Genomic DNA, 26,225 nt, shown 5'->3' on the forward strand with positions numbered 1-26,225 from the left:
AGCTTTCGACGACACCCCGGCCGCCATCAGAGTCGGCAAGAAACATATATTTCCCCAAAGTTACGTACGTGACATGCACATAGCGGCACGCACGTACGGGCAAGCGATCAAATGTTTGAAAGCTAAAGCTGTAGTCATGGTAGCGCGTCTGCTAGCCAACTCAAAGTCCTCCTGGTTGTGTTGCTGCAGCCGCCGCTAATACACAATCCCACCTACAGGTTTCTTCTTTGCAGTTTCCATTGTTAATTGAACAAATTGCAAAAGATTCACCAACACAGATGTCCAGAATACTGTGGGATTTTGCGATGAAAACAGAGCTGTTTGTATTGGGATACAATGGTCTCCGAATACTTCCGCTTCAACCCTTGACGTCACGCGCAAACGTCATCATACCTAGACGTTTTCAACCGGAAGTTTCCCGGGAAATTTAAACACAAAATGGCACCACAAACAAAGCTCTATCATTCTCTACATGACATTTGTATGTCAAAAGGCCTGGGATCATGCAGGTTGTCAACATGGAACACCACTAAGTTTTGCTTTGACCTGGTCACTCCATAAGCATGGACATGTTCTTGAATGGTTACTGTACATAAAAGGTCAAGTGAGAAGCTAAAGTGTCTTGTTTATAATTAGAATTGACTTAATCTGGTAAAACACAAGCATTTATTTCTCTAATTTGCCACAAATGACCAAATGTGGGCAGTACACAAACTCACTGAGTTTAGCCCAGATAACGTTCAGAAGATGAACATTAATGAGCACTTGCATCCATGAATCCATTCTCAAAACATTGTATTCTTAAATTGACTTCACCCAATGTAACATTTGTTCTTTGACATATGTGAACAATAATTTCAATTCATACTGGGTCACCCCTTCCAAAATGTCATGCATCACATCAACTGAAAAGTTCTCAGCTGTGTGAAAATATGCCAGGGAATTAAATGAGCATGAACTCTTCACATCTAAAACTTAGGAAAAAGTTGGATTAAGAGACAATTCTTGAGCGTAAGCAGTGTGGGTGTCTTTGGTTCACTACACTATTTTGGGAGAACCTACAGAAAATTCTGTTTGGAAGTCATCTTTTTTTAGCTAATGGTTCTTGGTTCTTGTTTCTTCGAATCAAGAACCGAGCCGAAGTTTAGGCTCAGGTGATTACCAGCTGTCACTTTGTGTTTTTACTTTCACTTAGCGCTGTCAAAGTGGCGTCTAGTTAGGTTGTTTCCTCATTCCTGTCCACAGTCTTGTTTTCTTGTTAGAGTGACTTATCCCACCCCTTTTAGGTGTGTACATTCCCATCAAAGACACATTACGCGGCTAACAACACAATCTTAAACGACAAATGGCGTTATTGTCATAGTTAAGCTAGCATGTTGCTAGCTAGTCATTACAGGAAGTGACTTGTTGAGGGAATGCAATCAAATGTAGCGCAAAATGGGCGTGTTTTAACCTCAACTTAACCAGGGCACCAGTTCAAAGAGGCACGTAAATAAAGTAATGCCTTACAAATATTAGTTATTTAAGTACTTGTTTGTATTTTTAGTTCATTCTTAAAATTATTGTTTTACATTGAACAAGAGAGGACAGCATACCAAGTCAGAATCCTTGTGTGTTAATAAACATTTTTGGCCAATAAAGCTGATTCTGATTATTAACATTTCCGGCTCCTCTTCTCCTCAATACTCTCCAAGTAAAGCGCGTCTTTAAGTCACATTACATTACAGTACATTGCATTACATCATATTTTCTAAGAACAAGCCTCCTTCACATTACCAGATGTGAACACATTGAGGAAGTGAATTGTCATTTGCTCAGGTGTACAGTTGTAACAACAACGATCGCCAGGTAAGTTTGTCACTTTCTTTGTCTCGCTAAGTTGCTAACTAACAAATATTTTCATTCTTGTGACAGCAGATCATGAACTTGCTTTTGGTATCAATGCTAATTGTGCAAATACACCGCGGACTGCCTGGTAAGTCCATTCTAATATTCCAAAATCATTTAATAATTTGACACCTATTATGACACTGTTTTTATTTTCATGACTATTGTTGACATTGTTTACTTTGACCCAACATGCATTTTAGTCACTTTTTATAGTTTATTTTTCAAATGGAATATGAACAAATAATAAATGATGATATGCACTACGTATGTATACAAATAATGTATTTTCTGTGATATCAAGCAGGTTTTTTGTATTTACGTTAAAGGGGAACTGCACTTTTTTTTTTTTTTTTTTTTTTTTTTTTTTTTTTTTTTTTTTTTTTTAGAATTTTGCCTATCGATTACAATCACGAGAGACAAGAAGACAATTTATTTTATTTTTTTTGCAGTGTAACATTTTTTAAAAAATGGCTCGTTCTTGTTGGCTAGCAATGCAGCTAATGGGAACAATCCATTCTACCTCTAAATCACTTTAAAAATGCATTCAAAATCATTTTTTTAGTTTTAGAGGGGTTTGAACGCTACAACGGTGACTCCTACTAGTCGTATCTTTGAAGCGTTTTTTATCATGTTTAAAATCTTAAAAAGAAGAAAAGACGTGTCTTCTTGACTCTCATAATGATTGTGAACAAAAGGCAAAATTCCAAAAAAAGTGCAGTTCCCTTTAATATCCAACTGTGGACAGAGTTGACTTAAATATTCATAGAACACTGTTGATACTTAAAAAAGATAAAACTCTCATCCTGTTTTGTTTTTCTCTCAGTGACATACTCGCTCAAGTATTTCCACACTGCGTCCTCTCAAGTTACAAACTTCCCAGATTATGTCGGAGTGGTTTATATTGATGACATTCAGATCGGTCACTATGACAGCAACACAAAGAAAGCAGAAGCCAAACAAGAATGGATGAAGAACTTTACAACAGTGGATCCAGAGCACTTTACATGGCAGACATATTTAGGTATTCGGACTGAAGAGAATGACAAAGCGGACTTGGAACGTTTACAGAAGCGCTTCAACCACACTGAAGGTTTGTTCATAAATATTCGATGAACTAAAATAAACACATTACTGCACTGATACCTTGTCTGTGGGCATCCATAATGATGTAGAAAAAACACATGACTGACACTTAGAGGGCTCAAGTTATCAAAACTCACTTGTCTTGTATGTTGGCAGCTGCTGTAGGAGCCTATTATTAATGGGTTTTTTTTTTCTTGATTTGTGTATTCGGTGACGTGAGCAGGGACATTGTACAGTGTGGCACTGCGGTATGTTGTCCTGCTTGTTCGCCTAAATGAAACCTTTGCAAATCGTGATCGGGTGTGTTACCTGGCTTATTTGGAGGAATGACAACACTTGTTGGCAGAAGGAGAAGCAAAATGGTCAAACTTAAAGGGTTCAGGGGTAGAACACCCAGCAACAAATAGGATAGATTTATTCATCTCACAACGGGGAAATTACGAGGTAGCAGTGCAGATACACAAAGTTCACAAAAAATAAGATGAAAACACACAAAAAACAAGACAGAAACATCACAGAACATCCATCCATCCATCCATCCATCTTCTTCCGCTTAGCCGAGGTCGGGTCGCGGGGGCAGCAGCCTAAGCAGGGAAGCCCAGACTTCCCTCTCCCCAGCCACTTCGTCCAGCTCTTCCTGTGGGACCCCGAGGCGTTCCCAGGCCAGCCGGGAGACATAGTCTTCCCAACGTGTCCTGGGTCTTCCCCGTGGCCTCCTACCGGTCGGACGTGCCCTAAACACCTCCCTAGGGAGGCGTTCGGGTGGCATCCTGACCAGATGCCCGAACCACCTCATCCGGCTCCTCTCGATGTGGAGGAGCAGCGGCTTTACTTTGAGCTCCCCCCGGATGGCAGAGCTTCTCACCCTATCTCTAAGGGAGAGCCCTGCCACCTGGCGGAGGAAACTCATTTCGGTCAGCTGGCACTTCAATGGCGCCATTTCTACAAACAGCCCATCCATCCATCCATTTTCTACCGCTTATCACTTTCGGCGCCGCGGGGTGTGCTGGAGCCTATCTTAGATGCATTCGGGCGGAAGGCGGGGTTTACCCTGGACAAGTCGCCACCTCATCGTAGGGCCAACACAGATAGACGGACAATGTTCACACTCACATTCACACACTAGGGCTAATTTACATACAACAAACAAAACTAAATCACACTGGAAAACCAAAAAATAAGCAATAAATAATAGGGGTGTCAAAAAAATTTTTGATTTTCAGAATAATTGCAATTCCTATTTGTTGCTTAATTGATTAAAACATTTTTATCAAAACATTTTTTTTTTCCAGTTTGCCCTATCGGGCCCCTCAGACAAATCATATAGTTGATGTTGATGATCTATATCTGCTGTACACATTTACTTTAGAAAAGAAAAGTGTTAGATACCTCTCTTGTTGCCTTATTTGTATTTGACTTTATTAAATGTTAGGGTAGCATTTTATTAAAACCAGTTTTCTATTTAAGTAATACAGAAATTGATCAAAGCTGTTAATCTATTTTATGGAGGAATGTAGTTAATCATAGAACTGGGCTCCAAAGTGATTTAAAAAATATTGATTTTGAATCAAGAATTGTTTCTGAATTGAATTGTTACCCCCAAGAAATGAATCGAATCGTGTGGGGCCTAAAGATTCACAGCCCTGATGAATAATACTTTTGCGCACATCCGACTGGACCATGCATAGACAAACATCCATCCATCCATCCATCCATCTTCAACCGCTTATCCAGAATCGAGTCGCGAGGACAACAGCTCCAGCAGAGACCCCAGACTTCCCTCTCCAGAGCAACATTAGGAACTTCCTCCTGGGGGATCCCAAAGCGTTCCCAAGCCCGAGAGGATATGAAATCCCCCCACCTGGTCCTGGACCTACTCCGGGGTCTCCTCCCAGTGGGACGTGCAACGAGGACCTCCCTAGGGAGACGCTCGTGAGGCATCCGCACGAGATGCCCGAACCACCGAAGATGGCTCCTTTCCAAGCGAAGGAGCAGCAGCTCTACTTCGAGTCTCTCTCGGGTGACTGAACTTCTCACCCTCTCTCTAATTTGCCAGCCACTCTTCTGAGGAAACTCGTTTCGGCTGCTAGTATTCGCAATCTTATTCTTTCAATCATGACCCACACTTCATGACCATAGGTGAGAGTAGGAATATAGATAGCTCGGTAGACCGCTCTCGTTTCGTCATAACAGTGCGGCAGAGAGACTGCAATACTGCCCCAGCTGCTCCGATTCTCCGACTGATTTCCTTCTCCATCTTTCTCTCACTTGTGAACAAGACCCCGAGATACTTAAACTCCTCCACCTGGGACAGAGTCTCGTTCTCTACCTGGACTGTACAAGCCATCGGTTTCCTGCTGCGAACCATGGCCTCAGATTTGGAGATGCTGATCCTCAAGCCAGCCGCTAAACACTCGGCTGCGAACCGATCCAGTGAGAGTTGAAGGTCACGAACCGATGGTGCCATCAGGACCACATCATCTGCAAACAGCAGTGACGCAACCTTTATGACGCAACCTTTAGCCCCCCGAGACGTATACCCTCTCCGCCATGGTAACAACTGCCTAAAAATCCTGTCCATGGAAATCACAAACAGCATAGGTGACAGAGCCGGTCCGGCTTCACCAAATGATAATATAAATACATTTAATAAAGTCAAATACAAATAAAGCAACAAGAGAAGTATCCTACACTTTTCTTTTGTAAAGTAAATCTGAATAGCCGATATGGGCATCTACATCAACTATATGATTTGCCTGAAAAGCTGGACAGGACAAAAAATAAATAAAAAAATAAAGAAATCCTGCCCATGGAAATCACAAACAGGATAGGTGACAGAGCGCAGCCCTGGCGGAGACCAACTCCCACTGGAAACGGAACCGACCTACATCCAAGCAGCCAGACACAACTCTCGCTTTGGTTGTACAGAGATTGGATGGCCCTCAGCAGGGTCCCCCTCACCCCGTACTCCCTCAGCACCTCCCACAGGATCTCCCGGGGGACCCGATCATATACGCCTTCTCCAAATCCACAAAGCACATGTCGGCTCGATAGGCATACTCCCAGGCCTTCTCCAGGATTCCCGCAAGAGTAAAGAACTGGTCAGTTGTTCCACGACCAGGACGGAATCCACATTGCTCCTCTTGAATCTGAGATTCGACTATCAGCCGGACCCTCCTTTCCAGTAACTTGGCTTAAACTTTCCAAGGGAGGCTGAGTAGTGTGATACCCCTGTAATTAGCACACACCCTCTGTTCCCCCTTTTTGAATAGGGGAACCACCACCCCAGTCTGCCACTCCCTCGGCACTCTCCCAGACTTCCACGCAATGTTGAAAAAGTGTATCAACCAAGACAGCCCCTCAACACCCAGAGCCTTCAGCATTTCTGGCCGAATCTCGTTGACCCCATAGCCAACAACAAAACAAAAACACAACTTCAACACCCACATACTGTACATGGCGGTGGCCTCTGCAGTGCTCCACGGCATCGTCTGCTGGGGTGGGACGTAGCACGGAGAGAGACTACAACAGACCTAAAGCAACCAAGATAACCTACCGCGTCCTAGGCTGCCCACTAGCCCTCTGCCAGTACAGCCCAGTTTCAGTGTAGGCAGATGTACTCCCTTGGATTCTACCAGAACCAAACGTAAACATGGAATTGATAGAAAGAAGGAAAGGGTGGAAATAAACTAATAATGTGTCCATGGTCGAAATGTATGTGAAGATGAAATTGTATAGTTTCCTGAATATTTATACAGACAGATAAAAGATCCGGTATCAGAAAATGTTAGAACAGGAGTATCTATTCCAGGTGTTGGTGCATCAATCTGCAAAAGAATGACTAATAACCTGTCAGTATTCACAGATTAAATGGTCACTAATCCTACTGCAATGGATAGAAGAAATACAACCGATGAGAGCAGTCATTTGTTCAGACTCAGCTGCAGCTATGGAAAGTCTAATTGTAAAAGAGACTTGTAGGGATGATTTGTTGCTAGAAGTGAGCTTATTACCTTTTAGGATTCAGAGGACTGACTGGTCTTGTGGTAGACTTCTGTGGGATCCTGGCGCACATTGGAATATTGGACAACGAAAGAGCAGATAACAGCCAAAAGAGCACTCAAAATGGAAGACAATGAGTTAATTCAAATCCCAGTTGGAAAAGGGGGGCGGGAGGAGGAGGAGAGGAGTCCTGGCAGAAACTGTGGGAGGAAAGGCAGACAGTTACATAACAACCAATTAAAGGGGAGGAATATAAAGGGACGTGTAGGAGAGAGGAGGTGGTGTACGTACAACTTAGGGTAGGACCAAGCCCGAAATGTCGTCATTTTAGGGGCAAGACCACTTGTCCTTTTCTTGTCGTATCAATTCCTAGATATGGTCGAAACTATTTAAAGTGCACTACGTATAATAAACGCAACATTATTAATATTTCTACTACGGATAATTTAAACAAAAACTCGTCAAAACAGCCCAATACTTATAATATGGGCTTTTTAAACATAAGATCATTGTCTCCCAAAACGTTATTAGTTAATGAGGTCATTAGAGACAACAATCTTAACGTCATTGGTCTTAGCAAAACCTGGCTCAAACCAGACGTATTTTTTGCGCTAAATGAGGCATCTCCTCCTAACTATACGAATGCGCATATTGCCCGTCCCCTTAAAAGGGGTGGGGGGGTCGCACTAATATACAATGAAAACTTTAACCTTACCCCTAACCTAAATAATAAATACAAATCGTTTGAGGTGCTTACTATGAGGTCTGTCGCACCGCTGCCTCTCGATATGGCTGTTATCTACCGCCCCCCAGGGCCCTCCTCGGACTTTATTAATGAATTCTCGTTGCTGATCTAGTGACGCACGCAGACAATATAATCATAATGGGGGACTTTAATATCCATATGAATACCCCATCGGACCCTCAGTGCGTGGCGCTCCAGACTATAATTGATAGCTGTGGTCTTACACAAATAATAAATGAACCTACGCATCGCAACGGCAATACGATAGATCTAGTGCTGGTCAGGGGTGTCACCACCTCCAAAGTTATGGTACTCCCGTATACTAAAGTAATGTCCGATCATTACCTTATAAAATTCGAAGTTCTGACTCATTGTCAACAAACTAATAATAATAATAACTGCTATAGCAGCCGCAACATTAATGCCGCCACAACGATGACTCTTGCCTTCGGTAATGGCACCATTCCCAAATTATGTCGGCTCTATTGATAACCTCACTAACAACTTTGACAATGCCCTGCGCAAAACCATTGATAGTATAGCACCGCTAAAACAAAAAAGGGCCCCTAAAAGGCGCACCCCATGGTTTACAGAGGAAACCAGAGCTCATAAATTATCATGTAGAAAGTTGGAACGCAAATGGCGCGCGACCAAGCTTGAGGTTTTCCATCAAGCATGGAGTGATAGTTTAATATCGTATAAACGCATGCTTACCTTAGCTAAAGCTAAATATTACTCAAATCTCATCCGCCTCAACAAAAACGACCCTAAATTTTTGTTTAGTACAGTAGCATCGCTAACCCAACAAGGGACTCCTCCCAATAGCTCCACCCACTCGGCAGATGACTTTATGAATTTCTTTAATAAGAAAATTGAACTCATTAGAAAGGAGATTAAAGACAACGCATCCCAGCTACAACTGGGTTCTATGAACACAGATACAACTGTATCTACGACGGATACTGCAATACAAAATAGTCTCTCTCTTTTTGATGAAATAACATTAGAGGAACTATTACAGCGTGTAAGTGGGATAAAACAAACAACATGTTTACTTGACCCACTCCCTGGGAAACTTATCAAGGAGCTTTTTGTATTATTAGGTCCATCAGTGCTAAATATTATAAACTTATCACTTTCCTCTGGCACTGTTCCCCTAGCATTCAAGAAAGCGGTTATTCATCCTCTGCTCAAAAGACCTAACCTTGATCCTGACCTCATGGTAAACTACCGACCGGTGTCCCACCTTCCCTTTATTTCGAAAATCCTCGAAAAAATTGTTGCACAGCAGCTAAATGAACACTTAGTGTCTAACAATCTCTGTGAACCTTTTCAATCCGGTTTCAGGGCAAATCACTCTACGGAGACAGCCCTCGCAAAAATGACTAATGATCTACTGCTGACGATGGATTCTGATGCGTCATCTATGTTGCTGCTTCTTGATCTTAGCGCTGCTTTCGATACCGTCGATCATAATATTTTATTAGAGCGTATAAAAACACGTATTGGTATGTCAGACTTAGCTTTGTCGTGGTTTAACTCTTATCTTACTGACAGGATGCAATGCGTCTCCCATAATAATGTGACCTCGGACTATGTTAAGGTAACGTGCGGAGTTCCTCAGGGTTCGGTTCTTGGCCCTGCACTCTTTAGTATTTACATGCTGCCGCTAGGCGACATCATACGCAAATACGGTGTTAGCTTTCATTGTTATGCTGATGACACCCAACTCTACATGCCCCTAAAGCTGACCAACACGCCGGATTGTAGTCAGCTGGAGGCGTGTCTTAATGAAATTAAACAATGGATGTCCGCTAACTTCTTGCAACTCAACGCCAAGAAAACGGAAATGCTGATTATCGGTCCTGCTAAACACCGACATTTATTTAATAATACCACCTTAACATTTGACAACCAAACAATTACACAAAGCGAATCAGTAAAGAATCTGGGTATTATCTTCGACCCAACTCTCTCGTTTGAATCACACATTAAGAGTGTTACTAAAACGGCCTTCTTTCATCTCCGTAATATCGCTAAAATTCGTTCTATTTTATCCACTAGCGACGCAGAGATCATTATTCATGCGTTCGTTACGTCTCGTCTCGACTACTGTAACGTATTATTTTCGGGTCTCCCTATGTCTAGCATTAAAAAATTACAGTTGGTACAAAATGCGGCTGCTAGACTTTTGACAAGAACAAGAAAGTTTGATCATATTACGCCTATACTGGCTCACCTGCACTGGCTTCCTGTGCACTTAAGATGTGACTTTAAGGTTTTACTACTTACGTATAAAATACTACACGGTCTAGCTCCGTCCTATCTTGTCGATTGCATTGTACCATATGTCCCGGCAAGAAATCTGCGTTCAAAGAACTCCGGCTTATTAGTGATTCCCAGAGCCCAAAAAAAGTCTGCGGGCTATAGAGCGTTTTCTATTCGGGCTCCAGTACTATGGAATGCCCTCCCGGTAACAATTAGAGATGCTACCTCAGTAGAAGCATTTAAGTCCCATCTTAAAACTCATTTGTATACTCTAGCCTTTAAATAGCCCCCCTGTTAGACCAGTTGATCTGCCGTTTCTTTTCTTTTCTCCTCTGCTCCCCTTTTCCTTGAGGGGGGGGGGGGGGGGGCACAGGTCCGGTGGCCATGGATGAAGTGCTGGCTGTCCAGAGTCGGGACCCGGGGTGGACTGCTCGCCTGTGCATCGGCTGGGAACATCTCTGCGCTGCTGACCCGTCTCCGCTCGGGATGGTGTCCTGCTGGCCCCACTATGGACTGGACTCTTACTATTATGTTGGATCCACTATGGACTGGACTCTCACAATATTATGTCAGACCCACTCGACATCCATTGCTTTCGGTCTCCCCTAGAGGGGGGGGGGGTTACCCACATATGCGGTCCTCTCCAAGGTTTCTCATAGTCATTCACATCGACGTCCCACTGGGGTGAGTTTTTCCTTGCCCGTATGTGGGCTTTGTACCGAGGATGTCGTTGTGGCTTGTGCAGCCCTTTGAGACACTTGTGATTTAGGGCTATATAAATAAAGATTGATTGCTTGATTGGTTGGTCCTTTTATGTTGTCAACCTTTTGAGGGCACAAAGGCCAAATGTCAGGGCAAATTTTGGTGCGTACGCAAGCTTGTTACTTGAGGGTTTTGGTCACTACACAGACCTCCAGCCTCATCTGAAGAAGTAAGAAGTGCCTGGTTATATTTTGTGTTATGTGGCAAAACGCATGTGCATCTAAAAAGGCAGCCCCCAAAACGACTTGTTTTCAAGAGACACTCAGAAAGAGCTTGAAGTTGGTCTGTAAAGCAAAATGTATCCAAAATTTTACAAAAAGCACCATCATTGCAGGCTATGTAGAACACAAAGAATTGTGGTAATTGTAGATTAAAATCATAGTATGACCTCTTAAAGACACAAGAGTGAATGTGTGCTAGTGGGTTGATGGTGATTAGGTATTACTCTATTTTATACACTTTGTGTTAATCTTTCAGGTCTTCACATTTACCAGAAGATGTACGGCTGTAAATGGGATGATGAGACTTATGAAACCGATTATTGGAGACAGTACAGTTATGATGGAGAAGATTTTTTAGCGTTAGACACCAAGACATGGACATGGACTGCAGCAAAACCACAAGCTGTCCCCATGAAACACCAGTTGGACGAAGATCGAGATCTTATGGAGAACTTAAAGTCTGGCTTAACTAGACTCTGTGTTGATAACTTGAAAAGTTATCTGAACTTTGGTAGAGACATCCTAATGAGAACAGGTAAACCACATGATGTATGTTGATAGCCCACCCCCTGTAGGAACATAAGTAACATTACAACCTACACTCTTTCCCATGCAGAGCTTCCAAAGGTGTTTCTCCTCCAGAAGACGCCGTCCTCTCCAGTCAGCTGCTCCGCGACAGGTTTCTACCCCAGCAGTGCAGCCTTGTTTTGGAGGAAAGACGGCAAGGAGCTCCATGAGAACGTGGTGCATGGAGAAATGCTGCCCAACCCTGATGAAACCTTCCAGATGACGGTGGATCTGAAAGTGGAGGTGACGGCCGAAGTGGAGGGCAAGTACGAATGTGTGTTTCAGCTGTCTGGTGTCAAAGACGACCTGGTCACCAAGCTGGAGAGAAGAAGCATCCTGAGCAACGCAAGCGATGAAGGTGAGAAAGACACCCATTCATCCATCCATTTTCTACCGCTTGCCCCTCTCGGGGTCGCGGGGAGTGCTGGAGACTATCTCAGCTGCATTCGACACATTAAGTTGAATTATTACAGCCTCAAATCAAGAACATTGGCGATATGTTATCAGAACTTCCACTATTATTGATCCATGTCACAAGAACAATGCTGGACATTAGATAGCATGTATGCAAAGAACTCATTCAGGTTTCCTCTACCTGCTTTTTTGCTCTCAACAGGCAATGTGTGGGTCACCGTCGGCGCCACGGTGGCGGTCGTTGCGGTGATCCTCGCCATCATTGTCGTAGTCGCCGTGCGTCACAAGAACAAACAAGGTGAGGGACACACTTCTTTTTTTATGAGTTGGTGCTTTCCTCCAGGCTGCAAAGGTGCCAACTAACACTCCGAGATCCTCAAAGAGACACACTCTCACATAGAAAGGTGATGTGAAGACAAAAGTCCAAGTCATCTTGTCTGTCTTTCATTTCAGCCAACTATGATCCAGCTGGTAAGTCAATCATGTTCTCTTTTCTTTGAGCCGCTATAAACAAAGCAGGGTTGAAGCAATCACTTGTAAAAAAAAGTCTGATGTGGAAGTTTGTTACAAGTTTAGCCTGAAAATCTTCACTTTGTCTTACTGGATAGTAGAGTTGGACATCTCTTAGTGACGGACGATTCAATATTCATCGAAATACATGGGTTACCATGCCATTCAAAAACTTTACATTTTAAAAACAGAATGATTCAATACAGTTTATGAATGATTCCATTCTATGGTTAACATTTGTTGATGGACACTTTCTTTTTTGTACCACAAAAGAACAAGAGCATTCCCTCCTGTACATACGCTCCTCCTCATGTTAGAGGATGAATAGTTAGGACTTTGGCACCAAGCGCTCAGACGAGATCTGTCCAAGCTAAGTCTAAGAGCATGAACTGATGAAAACTACTCTATTGAGAGGTCAAACATCTTCTAAGACAAACTGAACAATCAACTGATTAGTGGAATGTCATGAGAATACAAATAACCTGATGAATGTAAACACTGTAGGCACATTCATCTTCAAATATAGAAAAAAAAACATTCTGTAGAAGTGATATGCTTACAGTATTTTCAAATGTGTAAAACACGACAAATATCCCTAAAATGCTTTAAGGCAAAGATAAAGTAAAACGACAACAGAATCACATGTCAAATATTTTTATTTTTAGACATGGACCAAAATAAACTATCTAAATAAACATCTTTCTTTGATAGGATGATATAAAAATGCAATCTTCTTCCGCTTATCGGATGTCGGGTTGCGGGGGAACTCAGCCTAAGCAGAGAATTCCAGACTTCCCTCTCCCCAACTACTTCGTCCACCTCTTCCCGGGGATTCCGAGGCGTTCGAGGGGCCTTCTGACCGACCGAGCTTCTCAACCTATCGCTACGGGAGAGCCCCGCCACCCAATGAAGGAAACTCATTTCGGCCGCTTGTACCCATGATCTTGTTTTTTCGGTCATAACCCAAAGCTCATGACCAAAGGTGAGGTTAGGGACGTAGAGCGACTAGTAAATTGAGAGCTTTGCCTTCCAGCTCAGCTCCCTTTTCACCACGATGGACCTAAACAGGGTCCGCATCACTGCAGATGCTGCATCGATTCGCCTGTCGATATCACAATCCACTCTTCCCTCACTCATGAACAAGAAAACCCAGATGTACTTGAAGTCCTCCACTAGGGACAGGATCTCCTCCCCAACCCGGAGATGGCACTCCACCTTTTTCTGGGTGAGAGCTATGGACTCGAAGTCGGAAGTGCTGATTTACATCCCAGTCGCTTAACATTCAGCTGCAAACCGATCCAGTGAGAGCCATAAATCCTGACCAGATGAAGCCAGCAGCACCACATCATCCGCAAAAAGCAAAAACCTAACCCTGCAGCCACCAAACCGGATCCCCTCAACGCCCTGACTGCGCCTAGAAATTCTGTCCATAAAAGTTGTAAACAGAATTTGTGACAAAGGGCAGCCCTGGCGGAGTCCAACCCTCACTGGAAACGGGTCCGACTTACTGCAGGCAATGCGGACCAAGCTCTGACACTGGTCATACAGGTACTGTATGTCCTACCCCATACTCTCTGAGCACTCTCATAAGGACTTTCCAATGGACATGGACAAATGCCTTCTCTAAGTCTACAAAACACATGTAGACTGCTTGGGCAAACTCCCATGCACCATTAAGGAATTGGTCCACAGTTCCACGACCAGGACGAAAACCACAATGCTCCTCTTGAATCCGAGGTTCGACTAGCTGACGTAGCCTCTTCTCCAGTACACCTCTTAACGGGAAGGCTGAGGAGTTTGATCCCACGATAGTTGGAACACACTCTCTGGTTCCTGTTTTTAAAAAGAGAAACCACCACCCCAGTCTGCTGATCCAGAGGCATCCCAGAGGCATCCCCCTGTGAACTGATTGTCTCGTGCAACACCCGGTCCGTTAATCGATGAATCTAAAGATTCACAGCTGATTCTGATCGAATAAGGGGATTTCTACCGGCTGAACCGAATCGCTATATTGTCAAACTGGATATCCAGTCAAACCAGTTTATCGTTACCAACCTTACTGGATAGCAGAGACGGAAACTACCGCTTTTGGAAGTTTTGGTACTAGTATTGGTTAACATCGAAGCTGTCAAATTTAAAGGAAAAGTAACGAGTTAACGCTAATTTCCGTTAACAGCACTTTTTATATCCCTTTGCCTGATGTGTGACCGTCAGCCCTCACCGTAAATGCGGGAAAACACACAGGTGCTGCGGGAACAAAGACCGAGCAGAAACGGAAAAAGAAAAGGGCACACTAAATGGCAAAAGTTACCCAAAACAGCAGGGTCTCCCGACAAGACCGAAGCCATCTGCCGCCGCCGTGAGCCGAGTCCTCATCACATTCCACATCGAACAACAACAAACTTTACACAGCAATTGCAAAATGGGTGTCATAACCCCTAATTCTGCGACCGATCAGTATTGTGGAGTAATGATACTAAACGGTAATCTAAGGAAAGCACACCCGACACGCTGACCCAGGCACTTTTTTATGCTATAGTATAATAGTTATTTATAGTAAATGTGTGCCTGTGTCAGAAGTGGTGCACATGTGTGAAGTGTTTGTGTTAAGCTGTTTTAAAAAGCATAATGTATAACAAACATGTGCAAAAAACAACTAAATGATCCAGTCCCATGTTGACAGTATTCAAAACTTGACAATTATCTGTCTCAGGCAGTGATTCTCAAGCTGTCGTACGGCTCCATCTAGTGGTAAGCCAAATAATCACTTAATTAAATATTGTAATGATGTGACTTTTTTATTATTTTATTTTCCGATATTCAAACACAGTGCTACTGTTCAAACTGTGTGGAACGTTACAGTGGGCAAACATTTTGTTAAATATACTTGTTAAATATAATCTCTGTCTTTTTTTTTAATGAATACGTAGGCTTTCTACGCTACCGTGTTTTAATGCTGGTCATTGTGGTGGTAGCCAAGTGTATTCTGAGGTGGTACTTAGTGAAATAACTATGAGGACCACTGGTGTAAGGTAGACTTATTAAAGCTAATAAACTATCTGTGATTAACCTTGATTAATTATGAGTTGCCCTGCGATGAGGTGGCGCGGTACCCCACCTTCCGCCCAAATGCAGCTGAGATAGGCTCCAGCACCCCCCGCAACCCCAAAAGGGACAAGCGGTAGAAAATGGATGGATGGATGGATAATTATGAGATAACTATGGACAAAATGTGATGAATCACAGTTAAATATTAAATATAAATCTTGATTATTTAATAGCTCTGATTAAAATGTAAATGATACCATACCCTTCCCCGAGTCACGTGACCTGCTGACATGCAGGCAATGTAAACGTGTCACATATCTAACTTTTGACAGGAAGTAGAAGTGCACCACTCTGCTTCTTGATGTTTCTCAACCAATGGAGTCACACATCAAAGATCTGATACGAGTGAAGATGCACCTTCTAGATGTACAGTGGGAACATGAGTATTTGATCCCCTACGTTAGCATTGTGACTACCATAAAAGTTCTGGGCTCTTAAAACCTTTGGAAGGAAGTAAAGGAACAAAATGTGAGGCGTTGCGGTCACGGTGTGTTTGTGTTTGTCTGACAGCTGGTGACGAGGATACCTAGCGCTCAGAGAACTCAACGGATGAAAGCAGTCGGAACACAGTAAGTTAGCTCACACTTTGCAGATATATTGTTGTTGTTTTTTTCAATTTAAGTTTTTTGTTGCAGTAGATTTAAAATATGTTTTGTCCTGAGAAGCTTCCACCCTAATTTCTTTAGCGGAGATTCACACCTAGCAAAATATGGCTAATGCTAACACTAACGAGAGAGAGACGTTGTTCCAAAGAAAAGAAAAGTGTTGTCAGTAGTTGAGATTTGCAGCAACACACCTGGAACAACTGACTGCACGCTGCAACGTTTGTTCAAAAAATGCGGCAGCACAACAAACTTTTTCCTTTCTTTAAAAGTAGGTGGGAAAAAAAATCGTAAATCGACTTTCTTGTGAAAAAATCTGAGATTTTATTTTCAGGCCATATCGCCCAGGCCTCGCTCACATGGACCGTTTACGCATCCAAACTCGTCTTTCAGCTAACACTTCCACTTGGATTCTTGTGCTGTCATCCTTTTCCTCCAGGATCTTTTGAGCACTGGGACACAGAGCGACCACTGAGGAGCGTGGTCACACTTAAAGACGAGAAGGAGATGTGCTTTGCTCATCATCAAACTGCTCCTCGTGTTATACGGTCTCTTTTTTTTTATGTTTATGTCTTAAAAAACGAGTTACGATCAAATATTTTTGCTGCCTTTGGTGGGATCACTTGCACTGTAACACTTGGATACTTGTACTTATGTCTTTTCATTTTCGTACACAGCTCTGTAATTCATTGGCCAAACGCTATGCACCTCCCAAACACTAGGGGGCGATTCTAGCCATTTACCCTTTGTCAACCAAGAGGGAAATACAACATGTTAATAGCAGTAACTGGTAGAAAATGGGTCAAATTGATAACATAACTTTCTACAGCTCTTACATACAGACAGTAACTTAAAAAAGGAACAACTGTATTATCTACTACCAAAAGAAAAGCCAGGATACATCATTGTGAGTTGAACTCTCACATAAGATGGCCAGATCTTTCTATTTGAAATTTGAGGCATTGGTACACTTTTATCTATAAAGCCATAATTGGGCTAATGACCTCTTACATGTGCAAGATAATAGCACAAAGAAATGTAAACTTGTAGGGCTGTGAATCTTTGGGCACCACACAATTTGATTCAGAATTGATTCTCGATTCAAAACCAATACTTTTTTTAATAACATTAGATGCCGGTTCTATGATTAACTACATTCCTCCATAAAATAAACAGTTATGAACAATGTATATATTACATTAAAGAAATGTGTTTTTGTTTAATAAAATTCTACCCAAACATTTAATGAAGTCAAAAATAAATAAGGTAAGATAAGTATCCCACACTTTTCTAAATTAAATCTGTACAGTAGATATGATCATCTACATCAGCGATCCTCAACAGGCGGACCGCGATCCATGTCCGGACCCAGCACGAATTATAGTAAAAAAAAAAGAAGAAAAAAAAAAAAATAAAATAAAATAAAAAAATTTTTTATTATTATAATTATAATTATTATAAAAAAATATAATAATTGTATTTATCTGTGAGTTATCGCTAGCGCAAGTCAACGTTCTTCATTGTTTTTAGTCAAATATCTCCACGTTTCGTTTACACTTCTCGTGTCTCACTCACTCCGTCTCTCTCTCTCTCTCTCTCTCTCTCTCTCTCAGAGAAAGAGAGAGAGACGGAGTGAGAGCGAGAGAACGCCACTCTGATTGGCTAATTTCGGGGTATGGGTTGTCATCTCTTTCACAACGAGGCGCTGATAGGCTGTTACCACCTGGGTCATGTGCACAGTGCATGGAACCTTTCGCTGCAGGCACACAGTTGTCTCGTATCGCTACTTCGCTAACTGTTCACTTGTCAGTCACTGAATGTGAATCAAATCACAATGGCATGCTCCAAGTTGGCTCAGGCTGGTAAAAGAAAGGTGGACAGGGAAAACCGACGTTTCAAGGAAGAATGGACAGAGCAATATGTTTTCATCCTACCTACTGCAAGTACCAGACCAATGTGTCTAATATGCAACAGTACTGTTGCTCTGGTGAAAAGTGAAAATCTGAAACGTCACTATCCGAAAGAGCATCACGAATTTGAAGAGACATTTCCTCATGATTCAGAGCTAAAAAAAAAGAAATCACGAGGCTGAAAAAGCCATATGAAACATCAAACAAGATTTTTGTTAAATCTATGACACAACAACAAATAGCAACAGAGCAGTAACGTGCGGTGAGGTTGATGGCTGGTGAGGCACTGACTTCATCACAGTCAGATTTACAAACATATGAACCCTAAAAAGTATCTTATTCACCATTTGATTGGCAGCAGTTAACGGGTTATGTTTAAAAGCTCATACCAGCATTCTTCCCTGCTTGGCACTCAGCATCAAGGGTTGGAATTGGGGGTTGAATCACCAAAAATGATTCCCGGGCGCAGCGCTGCTGCTGCCCACTGCTCCCCTCACCTCCCAGGGGGTGATCAAGGGATGGGTCAAATGCAGAGGACAAATTTTTTCAAAGTTCTTATTTATTTTTGTTTCAAAGAAAATATTTCATGTATTTTATTGGATATTTATTTTATTTTTGTTAATTTTAAGAAAATGTTAAACTACCTACCTCCTGCTATTATATAAGCTTGACCGATAATAAACGGACCCAGCCTGTTTCAAAAAAACATTTGTGGACCTTCAAGATTTGTACTTGAGGACCCCTGATCTACATCAACAACATGATTTGTCTGAGTGGCTGGACAGAACAGATTAAAAACAATTATAATAATTTAAATACATTTTTGATGGTTTTTGAAGCGATTAAGAATCGTTACAAATAAGAATTGCGATTAATCTGAAAATCGAAAACATGACAGGGTTTTTCCGGGTGAGTATTAAAATTCACTGAACGGATTTTGCTATAATTAAGGCCTTAAATGGCATTACATTTGATATCCACAGGCATTACTAAACATTTAATTCGGTAAAATAACAAATGCTTTTAGCTAATCTCAAGTCGGCGATTAAAGGCAGACGACAGTTAACGGTGCCAAATTTCTTTGGGCGTGACCCACAAAGCAACCTCTGCTGTCGCCACCACAACTGACAGCTGCTGCTACCACTACAGAAAAATACATTCCCAGATTAAACAATCTTGTGAGTCAATTTTAATTCACTACAGAGTAACAGTTAATGTAAACTGTTCAAGTATTCAAGATTAATATTGTCAAATGCTTAGAATTGTGTCTATATAGACAATAGTACGTTTTTGATTATATATAATAACTACCTGCAATAGGACACGGGCATTAAATGTTATTTTAAGTGGCATTAAAATAACATTAAATTAGATCTGCTGATACCTGCAGAAACCCTGTATGAAAGCCAGAGAGGAAACCTCATTTATTTGCACTTGTTAGGTCACGAGCAGCAGAACTGCTAAAGATCTATTGTAAATGTTGTAATTATTATTATTGCTGAACCTGACCTATTGTGTTGTTCCGTTTATTATTATTGCTGCTTGTGACCTATTGGAATTGTTCCGTTTATCATTATGCTCCCAGTTACTTTTACAGTTCATTTTAAAATTGTACTCAATGTTTTTAAATGCTTACACCAAGAAGCCTCGCCCTATCTTATTGAGCTGCTGCAGCCTTTTTGTCCCAGCAGGACCCTGAGGTCTTCAGACCAGCTCCTCCTGGCTGTCCCAAAAACTAGGCTAAAAACCAGAGGAGATAGAGCCTTCTCAGTGGCAGGGCCCAGACTGTGGAACAACCTTCCACTATCTATTAGGTCCTCACAGTCTCTGAGACAATTTAAGTGTAGGCTAAAAATATTGTTTTACTCCATGACGTTCAAATCCAGTTAGACAGGATTTCTTGGTTGTTTTTATTTCTTGTTTTGTATTATTAATTATTGCCTTATAGTATTTTAGTTGATTGTGCACTTCTTTTTAAGGTAATGTTTACTATTCTGATGTATTCATCCTTCCATGTTACAATATAAATGTGACACTATGTGCCCCTTTTTTTTGTTGCAAATTGTTTATGTCTGTACATCACTTTGGCCAACTGGGCTTGTTTAAAATGTGCTCTTTAAATAAATAAACTGAGCTGAACAAAGTAATTTAGCCTACTCCTTAAGGGGTCAAAGTTTGATGGTCAAATTGATGATTTGCCATGAAACTGAATGTTATTAACTCGACCTCACAAAGACACACTTTTTTAATCAGGCTTTTTACTGATCATGTTCAATCCTTACGTTTTTAATGATCTTATTGTGTTTTCTATCTTAATTATTAATATTACTACATTTGTATGTCAAAAGGCCTGGGATCATGCAGGTTGTCAACATGCAACACCACTAAGTTTTGCTTTGACCTGGTCACTCCATAAGCATGGACATGTTCTTGAATGGTTACTGTACATAAAAGGTCAAGTGAGAAGCTAAAGGGTCTTGTTTATGATTATAATTGACTTAATCTAGTAAAACACAAGCATTTATTTCTTTATTTTGCCTCAAATGACCAAATGTGGGCAGTACACAAACCCACTGAGTTTAGCCCAGACAACTTTCAGAAGTTGAACATTACTGGGCACTTGCATTGTTGCCATGGCAATCACACAACCTCCTTTGACCATTTTTAAACACACCATTTTTCATTGTCCAATATCCAACCGACTAAAGATTGTTGAAGATTGCCGAACACATGCCATATGAGTCTGGTGTTTTCTAGCAAGCGTCTTTGTAATATTTTTTTTAATTAATTGAGCTGTTTCTTGGGGAAAAAAGTGCTTTCCCTCATATAGCGTGCACCGACTATAAAGTCCAGGTCCTACTTTCCGGATGCAACATGGATGATGGACAAGAAAATGGTGCATTGGTAAAAAAAAAAATTCTGAGGATACAACATCTTGAACAATTTGTGGTGTTCCACAGTCAAATGTTTTAAATATACACACAGTCCTTGTGATAAAATTGGTGAAAATACAATGTATGCTGTCCATACCAATGAAAGAAGTAGACTCCAATGTTGGTCAGTAGAGTATATTAAATCTCCAAATATGAGGGGAATATTCCTCATGACTAAAACACATTCAGTCCAAAATCATTGAACTCTCCACCTAAATTCACAGCTTCTTGCCTTTTGTTTCTCTCCATGAATCCATACTCAAAACATTGTATTCTTAAATTGATTCCACCCAATGTAACATTTTGTTCTTTGACATATGTGAACAATAATTTCAATCATACTGAGCCACCCCTTCCAAAATGTCATGCATCACATCAACTGAAAAGTTCTCAGCTGTGTGAAAATATGTCAGGGAATTAAATGAGCATGAACTCTTCACATCTAAAACTTAGGCAAGAGTTGGATTAAGAGACAATTCTTGAGCGTAAGCAGTGTGGGTGTCTTTGGTTCACTACACTATTTTGGGAGAACCTTCAGAAAATTCTGTTTGGAAGTCATCTTTTTTAGCTAAATAAAACCTGCAACAATACCTTGCATTGAAGGACTTCACCAGAGTGAACAAGCTATGTATGAAAGCCTAAATGATCACTTATCAATTATATGACGTACTAAAAGACATAAAACGCTTCAAAGAGTTCATTAAGGGGCTCCCACAGAAGCTGTTGCCATAGATGGAAGTGCGTACCTGTCAGTCACAAGGAAGTAGGTGTGATTCTTGTTGCTCCCTCAGCAAGAAGGTAGGGCTGACAGCTTTGGGTGGTGATGTTCAGATGCTGCTGGACACTGGTTCCAGCCTACAAGATCACATTGATCAGCAGTATTTAGTGACCAACCTCTGACAATAGAGCAACTCACAACACTGTGCATGAAATGGAGGTGATGAAAAGTACAATGGGTACGAAAAGTATTCAGACCCCTTTAAATGTGTTACTCTTTGTTTCATTGGCGCCACCTATCGCTTTTGCATCATGGCAGGGTCTTTTAGGACTTCCTTCGGCAACAGCTGCTTTCCTCCGGAGTGTTACATATGGTGAAGTTTAGAATAATAGTAACATCAGCTGCTGAGTTTAAGGATGACGTGTTTTAAAGAATATGAACAGAGCAGAGGCATTAAATGTGAATGCTTCCGTTACAACCTTTGAATTAAATGTGAAGATAAATGTTGATGGTCAGTGATTACCAAATTCTTCATTGCTCAATGTGACTCGGAAGATTCCAAGTCAACTTTATACTTTATATGGCGGTATAGCTCGGTTGGTAGAGTGGCTGTGCCATCAACTTGAGGGTGGCAGGTTCGATCCCCGCTTCCGCCATCCTAGTCACTGCCGTTGTGTCCTTGGGCAAGACACTTTACCCACCTGCTCCCAGTGCCACCCACACTGGTTTAAATGTAACTTAGATATTGGGTTTTCACTATGTAAAGCGCTTTGAGTCACTAGAGAAAAGCGCTATATAAATATAATTCACTTCACTTCACACAACTTCAAAGATACGTTATCCTTTCAACTTTTGTCTAAATTGACTGTAATTTTAGTTTACTAAAATGTTGACTACCTACACTAAAACTAAATCCATTTAGATGACTAAAATATGACTTACACTAAAATGCATTGTCAGACTAGAACTAAAACAAAACTAACACTGATATTAATCTGATATATTAGCACAAATTATAGAACATACTTTTATTATTTTATAGTGTGGAATGTTTAAAAAGGCTTGATCAAGTGAAATTATTCACAGAACAATGTTGGGTATGAAAAACAGTAAACTTACGACATAAAAGCACATTCTTTTATTTTGGTATGGCAGAATGTTAGAAAATTATTGGCCGAGTGAAATTACTTAAGAGAACAATGGTTTGTATCAAAAGCACTAACCAAATGTATGCTTTTGAAGTGGAGTGCTAATTAGTTTTATTGTTTTTGGCGTACATCCAACGGCCACAATAATTCTTTAAATTAAGCTCATGACGCAGTAAGTTGAATGATGCGAACACGTTTGTTACTGGATACTTTCTATTAAGCTTCTGCCTTGGGGACTTTGTGTGTGTGTACATGCTGTACAACAATAATGACGTGATAATTGTTTATAATGACTGACAAATGTGCAGTTTTAGTCTGCAACATTGTTTAATGCAAGCTGAAATCATCTGATACATGTTTTGTTGCTGATTTTGGACCAATATTGAATATTAATATTGGCTCAGGACACCCCTCATCTTGATTGTAACATTGTTTTATCTTGACGCTAAGACTGACCTTCTTTTAGGAAGCCATCAAGTGTTGGATCACACAGCCTGACATTCTGCTCTCGGCTAAACAAGACATGCAGCAACATGTTCTGTTTATATATAAAAAGAGAAAACATTAATGACCAAGAAAACAGTCAACAAATAGTTACCTATTAATGTGCTTAAAAAGTGGTGTTTTTATAGAAAATAGAAACATTACTTGAAAGTAATACTTTTTTAAACAGCTGGTATAGTATGAAGACATGCTAACTGTGAGCAAAGATGATTTATCAATCACTTCTGGCAACATGAATTACTGCTAATGTGTCTAACGTGGCTCACATTTAATGCTGTTTAATAAAGTAAGTTAAGATAATATCTATCACATGCTGGATAATGTCTACTGTTGCAGTATAATATAAACTAACTTACCAACTGTTAGTCCACTCTATTCATTTGGGGTCTGTGAAAAACAAGATAGTAGATATTCTGGAGTCACAATTCACTTGATAAACATTTATGCAACTTAACTAAGACTGTAAGTAAGTAAACTTACAACTTAACTAAGACTGTAAGTAAGTAAACTTACAACTTAACTAAGACTGACCAAGTTCTAGTCCACAGCTAAACACCTAGCATACATGCTAATAAGCGATCATTAGCATACTAAACAAACGACCATTTACTTGTTAAAACTATGCCATAAGACAGGTGGCAACATGATCACTAGTAGCAAACACAATAAACACACAGTTAGTTAGTTAGATGGGTGAAATGATCACTAGTAGCAGAAACAATAAACACACAGTTAGTTAGTTATATGGGTGAAATGATCACTAGTAGCAGACACAATAAACACACAGTTAGTTAGTTATATGGGTGAAATTAACACTAGTAACAAGCACAATAAACACACAGTTAGTTATATGGGTAAAATGATTACTAGTAGCAAGCACAATAAACACAGTTAGTTATATGGGTGAAATGATCACTAGTAACAAGCACAATAAACAGTTAGTTATATGGGTAAAATTATCACTAGTAGCAGACACAATAAACACACAGTTAGTTAGTTATATGGGTGAAATGATCACTAGTAGCAAGCACAATAAACACAGTTAGTTATATGGGTGAAATGATCACTAGTAACAAGCACAATAAACAGGTAGTTATATGGGTGAAATGATCACTAGTAACAAAGCACAATGAACACACAGTTAGTTAGTTATATGGGTGAAATGATCACTAGTAGCAAGCACAATAAACACAGTTATATGGGTGAAATGATCACTAGTAACAAGCACAATAAACAGTTAGTTATATGGGTAAAATGATCACTAGTAGCAGACACAATAAACACACAGTTAGTTAGTTATATGGGTAAAATGATCACTAGTAGCAGACACAATAAACACACAGTTAGTTATATGGGTGAAATGATCACTAGTAGCAGAAACAATAAACACACAGTTAGTTAGTTATATGGGTGAAATGATCACTAGTAACAAGCACAATAAACACACAGTTATATGGGTGAAATAATCACTAGTAGCAGAAACAATAAACACACAGTTAGTTATATGGGTGAAATTTTCACTAGTAACAAGCACAATAAACACACATTTAGTTATATGGGTGAAATGATCACTAGTAACAAGCGCAATAAACACACAGTTAGTTATATGGGTGAAATGATCACTAGTAGCAGAAACAATAAACACACAGTTAGTTAGTTACATGGGTGAAATGATCATTAGTAGTACACAATAAACACATAGTTAGTTAGTTATATGGGTGAAATGATCACTAGTAGCAAGCACAATAAACACAGTTAGTTATTTGGGTGAAATTATCACTAGTAGCAGACACAATAAACACACAGTTACATGGGTGAAATGATCACTAGTAGCAAGCACAATAAACACAGTTAGTTATATGGGTCAAATTATCACTAGTAACAAGCACAATAAACACACAGTTGGTTATATGGGTGAAATGATCACTAGTAGCAAAAACAATAAACACACAGTTAGTTATATGGGTGAAATGTTCACTAGTAGCAGACACAATAAACACAGAGTTAGTTAGTTATATGGGGGAAATGATCACTAGTAACAAGCACAATAAACACAGAGTTAGTTCGTTATATGGGTGAAATGTTCACTAGTAGCAAACACAATAAACACAGTTAGTTATATGGGTGAAATGATCACTAGTAACAAGCACAATAAACACAGAGTTAGTTATATGGGTGAAATGCTCACTAGTAACAAGCACAATAAACACACAGTTAGTTATATGGGTGAAATTATCACTAGTAACAAGCACAATAAACACAGTTAGTTAGTTATATGGGTGAAAGTTACCTGAATGAAGACATAAATATTGCTGCTAAACTGCTAGCATAAAACTAGACAATGTCACTCGACAGTACATGTTTGAACACGTTCATAATCAACATCAATCATACTGTAAAACCCTGCTTAGTGAGAAAATAACTAATTAAAGAAGAATACAAGCATTGGAATATCAACCTTACTCACTTGAATTTGGCTCCACATGGTGGAAATGGTGAGGCGGTGCTTGGAGGACGTCTGGTGCTGAACAGTGTCATGACCTCCTCAGTAAGGAGAGTAGCTATTGGCTGTTGTAAAAGTCGCCAGAAGTCGCTAGATGACGTCATCGTCTCATAGGAGCGATAAAAAGGGAGTTAAAAAAAAGAAGCTAAGTTTGATGCGAAATGCAAACGAACATTCTTCTGTTGATTTGTATTTGTTTTGATTTGAATCACTTTTGTTCTGCGTTGTTTAATTGAGTAAAGACGCCAAGAGGATTTGAAAGTCGCCAAATTTAGGATCAAAGTGGCAACTGCTGATTGACACAATGTAGAGTTGATCTCCATACTGCTTGCAGGAA

The 26,225-nt window shown here is 40.5% G+C and overlaps 1 protein-coding gene across 4 annotated transcripts in view; it reads left to right on the plus strand.

Moving 5' to 3' along the window:
- Positions 1 to 26,225, plus strand: part of LOC133571702 (major histocompatibility complex class I-related gene protein-like) — a 110,293-nt gene that overhangs the window by 66,874 nt on the left and 17,194 nt on the right. Inside the window, exons 1-9 of one of the 4 annotated variants that reach the window (XM_061924244.1) lie at positions 1,757 to 1,848; positions 1,918 to 1,975; positions 2,714 to 2,980; positions 11,228 to 11,506; positions 11,588 to 11,896; positions 12,155 to 12,250; positions 12,406 to 12,423; positions 16,081 to 16,139; positions 16,612 to 17,541. In XM_061924244.1, the coding sequence (XP_061780228.1) occupies positions 1,921 to 1,975; positions 2,714 to 2,980; positions 11,228 to 11,506; positions 11,588 to 11,896; positions 12,155 to 12,250; positions 12,406 to 12,423; positions 16,081 to 16,100 (1,044 nt within the window). In that variant the 5' untranslated portion in view covers positions 1,757 to 1,848; positions 1,918 to 1,920 and the 3' untranslated portion in view covers positions 16,101 to 16,139; positions 16,612 to 17,541. Of the gene's footprint in view, positions 1 to 1,756; positions 1,849 to 1,914; positions 1,976 to 2,713; positions 2,981 to 11,227; positions 11,507 to 11,587; positions 11,897 to 12,154; positions 12,251 to 12,405; positions 12,424 to 16,080; positions 16,140 to 16,611; positions 17,542 to 26,225 lie in introns of those variants that run through there. The other 3 variants (XM_061924245.1, XM_061924246.1, XM_061924247.1) reach the window with 3 other exon arrangements.

Source organism: Nerophis lumbriciformis, linkage group LG01, assembly GCF_033978685.3.
Source record: "Nerophis lumbriciformis linkage group LG01, RoL_Nlum_v2.1, whole genome shotgun sequence".
NCBI classification, from domain to species: Eukaryota; Metazoa; Chordata; class Actinopteri; order Syngnathiformes; family Syngnathidae; genus Nerophis; species Nerophis lumbriciformis.